This window comes from Juglans regia, chromosome 13 (assembly GCF_001411555.2).
Source record: "Juglans regia cultivar Chandler chromosome 13, Walnut 2.0, whole genome shotgun sequence".
Taxonomy (NCBI): Eukaryota; Viridiplantae; Streptophyta; class Magnoliopsida; order Fagales; family Juglandaceae; genus Juglans; species Juglans regia.
The window spans coordinates 26,690,220-26,696,576 of NC_049913.1; the positions used below are offsets into that span (position 1 = coordinate 26,690,220).

The 6,357-nt window shown below is 36.5% G+C and overlaps 1 protein-coding gene across 1 annotated transcript; it reads right to left on the reverse strand.

Annotated features, from left to right (window-relative positions):
• Nucleotides 1-2,572: 2,572 nt before the first annotated feature.
• LOC108979085 (polygalacturonase At1g48100) lies at nucleotides 2,573-5,824 on the reverse strand. The gene is made up of 8 exons (XM_035684831.1): nucleotides 5,534-5,824; nucleotides 5,288-5,416; nucleotides 4,922-5,073; nucleotides 4,752-4,800; nucleotides 4,401-4,608; nucleotides 3,492-3,573; nucleotides 3,282-3,390; nucleotides 2,573-2,977 (listed from the first exon to the last, which is right to left on the reverse strand). Exons 1-8 carry the CDS (start codon nucleotides 5,822-5,824, stop codon nucleotides 2,576-2,578), a joined length of 1,422 nt encoding a protein of 473 aa, XP_035540724.1. The 3' UTR covers nucleotides 2,573-2,575.
• Between the last annotated feature and the right edge of the window lie 533 nt (nucleotides 5,825-6,357).

Below are 6,357 nucleotides of genomic sequence, written 5' to 3' on the forward strand. Positions count from 1 at the left end.
GGAGTTGGGTCTGTCGTCTTCCAGTGGTCTTCGTGAGAAACCAAAAGAGCAGATTACAAGAAACAAAAATAAATTTACCGTAAAGGTCTGGAGAGGATCTATAAAAGAGGAAAAAGGAAAAAGGCTAAGCTTCAAAGAGGGAAATGGAAAAAGGCAGTGCTTCGTGGTCTTCAAAGGGAGGGAGAGGCGGAGATGAAGGGGGGATCAAAGGGAGGGGGAGAGTTGTTTGCTATCATGGGTATTGGTCTTTGAAGGGAGGGAGAAGTGGAGATGAAGGGAGGGTGAAATCAAAGGGAGGGGGATGGTAATCAAACTAAAATTTTATCTTGTTTTGCCCAACAACCGCAGTGACCCACATAGTTGGTCTGCATGGACAATGAAGAATGTGTGGCATGATATCATTCTGGAGCAACTGCAACTACTTGTTTTCCAAAGTTACGGCCACTGAAAAGGCCAACAAGAGCAGCTGGAGCATTCTCAAGGCCTTCTGCTACGTCTTCAACATATATGATCTTCTTTTCTCTAATGAAAGGCAGCACAATGTACATGAACTTGGGATATAGGTGATGGTAGTTGCGATTTGAGTACTCTTTCATGTCTATCCACTAGAACCCAATGTGCATCAAATTTTTAATGCCTTAAGGCTCATCAAGGTTGTATTGTGAGAACATTACGCACACTACAATGTGACCAAAGTGCCTCATGTTTAGCAGCACTGCATCAAGCATTTCGCCCCCAACATGCTCAAAGTATTCGTCGATGCCTTCAGGGAAATATATGCAGGCCGGGCCAGTGACAATTAAGCATAAAAACCAGTTATATGTGTATGCATGTTCCTAATAATTTAGTGCTTGAAATATATATGCCCCTTTAGCCTTAATTAATTCTATCGTATTTATTTTGTTGACCTTTTCAAAGCTGTGTTCAAGCCATGCTCCTCCTTGTAATTGAAAGCCTCATCGAAGCCAAGTTTATTCTTTAAAAGACCAATCTAAATATTCAAGAGTAATGCATGCAGAAAATCTCAATTTTCCTTTACAGCTTAGTGGTCTTCGTAGGGAAGGAGAGATGGAGATGAAGGGGAGGAGAAATCAAAGGGAGGGGGACAGTTGTTTGTTGTTGTGGGTATTGGTCTTTGAAGGGAGGGAGAGGTGGAGACGAAGGGAGGGAGACTCTGGTCTTGGTCTTTGAGGGAAGGGAGAGTTCGAAGGGTGGAGACGATGTCTGAGGGAGAGTCTTCAGTTGGTGTCGTGAGCTGATACGAAATGAAATCTACTACAGACACAAAACGGTGCGCTTCATTTTCCACATCAGCAGTGGTTTCCTGCGGTTACGCACGCCGACTGCGTTTAGCTTTTTTTCTATAAATTAAGTGATACTTGGAAGAAAGTAATTTGTGTATTTTTCTAGAATTCTTGACTCGGGATATATAGAGGGCATGTTGCATGCAGCATTGAAGTCCATTGCAAGTTATGTGGTTAAATTGTTCCATTAATTAGTTGACTGTACAGACTGCATGCATGCCTCTTCATCTTATCTCTACTGATCAACTTTTTGGCCTTGTGCGATCTCATGGAATGGAAGGAAAGGCAGAAAGCTGCACGTGCTTCCCACAACCCTACGGCCTATAATTCCATCGGTCTCTCCACAAACCTTTATTTCTTCTCACCTTTCTCTTGTTCTTTTTTTTTTTCCCGATAGGAATGCCCTATCCAGTACTACTGCTACTTATTTCACGAGAATAAACCCAAAGAATTATATATATATATATATATATATATATTTTTTTTTTTTTTTTATAGTAAGCACACGTACAATCTAGAATGGATGCTATATTAATCCCTCATCTCAGCTTATAGTCGGGGAAAGTAAAGATCTCTAGTGCTCTCATTGTTGAGAAAACATGAATGGCAAGAAATTAGTAAAAGTAAACATGCAAGAAAATAAACAAACAAACAATTACACAATACAAATTTACGATTTACGTGGTTCGGCAACGTGCTTATGTCCACGAATTTAATCTTTCAAACTCAAACACAAGCGGACACTTTGATTAATTAAACTCTATGATTAAATTATCATGTTTTAGATCAGTCTAGAAGGAGGGCTTTTTTCTTTTTTAAATTTTTGCACTTTAAGTAATTGCCTGCCAGCAATGTTTTTTTAATATATATATATCAATGTGAAGGAGGATTTTTTTTTTTTTTTTTTGTCTCTCTAGCTCTAAATAACAAGCTGGACCTACCATGCATATATAAATGATTCCTGGTGAAATTTTAAAAATGATCTCAAAAGTGATGACCCTAATAATTTCTTAGTGGGGCGGTGCATGCAGTAATCAAAAATGCAGAAAAAGAAGCATTAACGTTTTTTCTTATTCTAATTTAATCAGTCAACGTAGTACTGATCAATTACATGATAATAAAACAGTACTAATTATAAGAGTACAGTACCATCGCCTTCTCACAGTCAAAAACCTTGAAGAAGGGAAGCAAACAACTTAAAGATCATCAGAAAAATACATTGAAAAAAAGTTACAATAATGATCACTTAGCTTTAATCGATATATGTTCCCCTAACATACAAAATCATGTGATCTTGATATTCTTCTGACTGCATCTCCGACACTTCCTAAGCAATAATCTATGCTCGAAGGAACTAGAGGGGCTCTTGATTTCCCATAAGAATTACTACACAAACCCTTCTGGAAACCTTGATAGAGTGGCGAGGGGTTCAGCTGTATATCAGTTAGACCGATGTCTGTGCAGGGAACGCCATTGCTGCATGCAAGATGAATTGGTTTCACTGAATATGTCCCAATTATCTGATCGTATTTAACACCAGATATTTCCACTGCCTTTGTTTGGTTCTTGCAGAAACTCTTGTCACAATAAAACTGATCTATCATTATTGGGACCTTAACATCGGAAACTTGAACGTTTCTAAATGTTACGTTCTTGACCGATCCTCTTCCTCCCTGTAGTAGATCATAGGAATCAAATAATGACAAAAATAAACAATTAATGATGTTATTACTTGTAGCAGCTGATCTATATATATATATATATATATATAGGTTAATAAATATATATGTATATAAATGCTACATATACAGATTACATAAAGTAAACTCTCAAATTGATATAGTTTCATGAAATCTGTTAGATCTACTCTAAAATAAAAATAAATTTACAATCTAAAGTATCATATCAAACCATATCAGTTTGTGAATTTATTTTTGTGTAATTTATTTGTGAATAAAATATTTTTCATATATATACCTGCCAGGTTTTGATCCTTACTGCTGACAGAGTGTTTTGAACTGAAATATTCTCGACAAGAATATTGGAGACGCATGCAATAGTTTTGTCCTTTCCAAGCCCTCCTAAACTGCAAGTGTGGGAACAAAATTAATTAATGTTCTTTGATCTCTTTTGTGACAGATGGATTCAGTTGATATAGTAACTATATATATATATTTATTTAATTACCTTATACCATGTCCGGGACCACAATTAATATGATGAACATGGACATTGGTGCAACCAGCTTGTATGGATATACAATCATCCCCTGCGAAAAGAGAATTAATTAGAATTATATATATTTGATATAGTAATCATGTACTGCTAATGCGAGCCGTATTTATTACTTAATTATTTTACTGAGCAGCCCACATGAGGATAGCAAAAGTTAAAGTTAGTTGTGTCAGTTGTTTTCGTTCCTCCTTATTTCAAAAGTTAGTTTGGTGACAGTTTAGACGTACCGTTTGTAAGAGTCGCCCGACCAATCGTTCTTTCTCAAGATAGATACGTACTTTTTTTTTTTTTTTGTTCGGAGAGGGGTGAAAGTCATCCCATGCAACACCTCCATTTTTGAGATTTTGGTGTTACACCGTCACGCTAGCTATATGCTTTTGGCAAGATAAATATATAGATAGGTTGCTTATAAAATTAACTAATAGAGAATGAGGTTGTGCTTGGACGGTGAGATATTCGTATTTTGTGAATAGTAATAAAAAATAATATAAAATATTGAATAGGAATAAAAAATAATAATAAAATAATATTAAATAATAGTGAAGTACTTGACTATTCAAACTAGGCCTAAGTCGACGGCTAAAGGAAGAATATAATTAAATATAAAAAAAAAACGTATCTTTGTGTTCTACACTTCTAAAATACGTACCATAGTGCAAGAGTTAGGTAATGTCCTATATTTTATTGAAAAAGGAACCTAGCTAGTATGGCTTTTGCCCGAACATGCATACTGCTTCGTGTGAATTTCAAAAGTAAGATACAGGGTGCATGTTGTACATGGGGGCTTTACTATATGTATAATGTCCTCCTATATTTTATTGATCAGAAATAAAAAATAAAGTTCAAATTTGTGAATCATACCACACCCAATATTAGAGTGCTGAATTTGTACGTCTTGGGTGTTTTGCAGGTGAATCCCGTCAGTGTTTGGGCTATCCGCAGGCGAAGAAATAGTTATATTGCTAATTTTGACACCACCAGAGCTGTCAAATTTTAGGTGGCACTGCGGACTGTCTATGATTTTGATGTCGCGAACATTGACATCATAGCTTGAGTAGAATCTCAAAGCCTGTACTTTATCCAAGCAACAGAATTAGGTCAAGGAGAACAACATCGTGAGAGTCTGCTACAATACATCATACAGATCAGAGGTATATATATATATTTGGCCCTAGCTAGCTAATATATATGAAGAAATTAAGTGAATCTTACTGTGGGTTTGATATCTGGAATGTGCTTTGATTTCTTTTGCCAAGCGTACATACATCACAGCTGAGAGGTTAGCTAGCTGCAACATATGCTTCTATAATATTTTGATGAAAAAGAAGTTAGAATAATGATGTATGCTGACCTTAATATGCTTGCTTTGAGAAGCAGCAGTAGTACTACTACTCCACCAGTTAGAGCCTTGGCCGTCAACAGTACCAGAGCCTTGAATGGTAAAGTTATGGAGCCATTTGAAATTTATCCACTGAAAAAGACCGGATTTTGGCCACGAACCAACTTTTGAAGGAGCTAAGACAGTTCCATCTATCTGCACTTGGAATTCCCTGCTAGCGTTAATTAACTTTCTATTCTATGCGAAGCATGCGATCGTTGAGAAATATAAAATGTTACAACTTGAAAAAACAGAATATACTTGTCGGTTCTTTTTTTTTCAAAAATAAAAAATAAAAATTGCTTATTAATTACGAATGCTAGTTGCTTGAGAGTCGGTAAATGAGATTAAAAGAAGAGAAAGCTGAGACCTGAAGAACAAGGTGAGGCATGCAAGGACCCTGAAGAGTTATGGGCTTGATCAGGAACTTGAATTCAGAGTGGATTTCTACTGTAGCCCCAGGAATCTTGCAGGCAGCTTTCCATGCTGCTAGGAGTGCCTGCTTGGTTGACATGCTCAACAAGATTAGAACATTAGCTAGTAGCCGTTAATACTCTCTCTCTCTCTCTGATTTCTCTCGCAGAGGAACAAAACAATTTCCTTTTTCTAATTTTACCTTAGAATCGTCTGAAACTCCGTCACCCTTGGCTCCAAAGAACAAAACATCGAAAATACTGGACTGGGTGGGAATAGGACCATAATCTGGAGGAGGGGCAGGTGCAGGACCAGGAAAATTCGAGCCGCCATTGCCACCCTTATCTTTCGGATGCTTATGAGGTTTGGCTTTCTTTCTGTGATGCTTTCTTGCATCAACTGAAACAGTACTGGAGGACGCGATGAAGAGGATGGACAGCAAGAGTAGCAAGAGTAATAGGGAAACAATAGATAGATTCTTGTTTCTCTTCATTTCCTGCACCTCCTCATTTATCGGAAAGATCTTCTTATAAGAGAGGGGAGAACTCTAGTATGAGCAAGGACTTTGTGATATATGCAGTATGCTCTACCAGAAAGATGGATCGAGGAGGCGAGGGAGTAGTTATATAGACAGTTTATTAGTGTGGCATCATCAAAATAGCCTCGTATTTGTTGTAATTTACAAGGAAGACAGTCCTTCTTTTACTGGATAAATTACAGAAAGCTGTAAACTGATTTGCGCAAGTGCAAATCCTTCCCTAAAATAAAAAGGCAGAACCCGAACTTTTTTTTTTTATTTTAATAGTAAATAGACATTATTTTATTTCATAAGATAATTACATCTGTGATTCGAAATTACAAACTAAACTAAATTTCTGTTGTTAGTTTTTCCTACATCATTATTTTTGCGACGATATTATCTGAATTTTAAAAATTCTCAAAAGAGAAAGTATTAATCTCTGTATAAAAGCAGAACCCACCTAAAGATTACTTTTTTATAGTGAGTTAATTTACATTTTTTTTAAG

Coding starts and splice junctions, on each gene's coding strand:
- LOC108979085 (XM_035684831.1), bottom strand. CDS start 5,824: ATGAAGAGAAACAAGAATCTATCTATTGTTTCCCTATTACTCTTGCTA. Junction 4,801..4,921: donor AACTGGTGGAGTAGTAGTAC/TACTGCTGCTTC, acceptor GCTGTGATGTAT/GTACGCTTGGCAAAAGAAAT. Junction 2,978..3,281: donor TAAGGATCAAAACCTGGCAG/GTATATATATGA, acceptor GATCTACTACAG/GGAGGAAGAGGATCGGTCAA.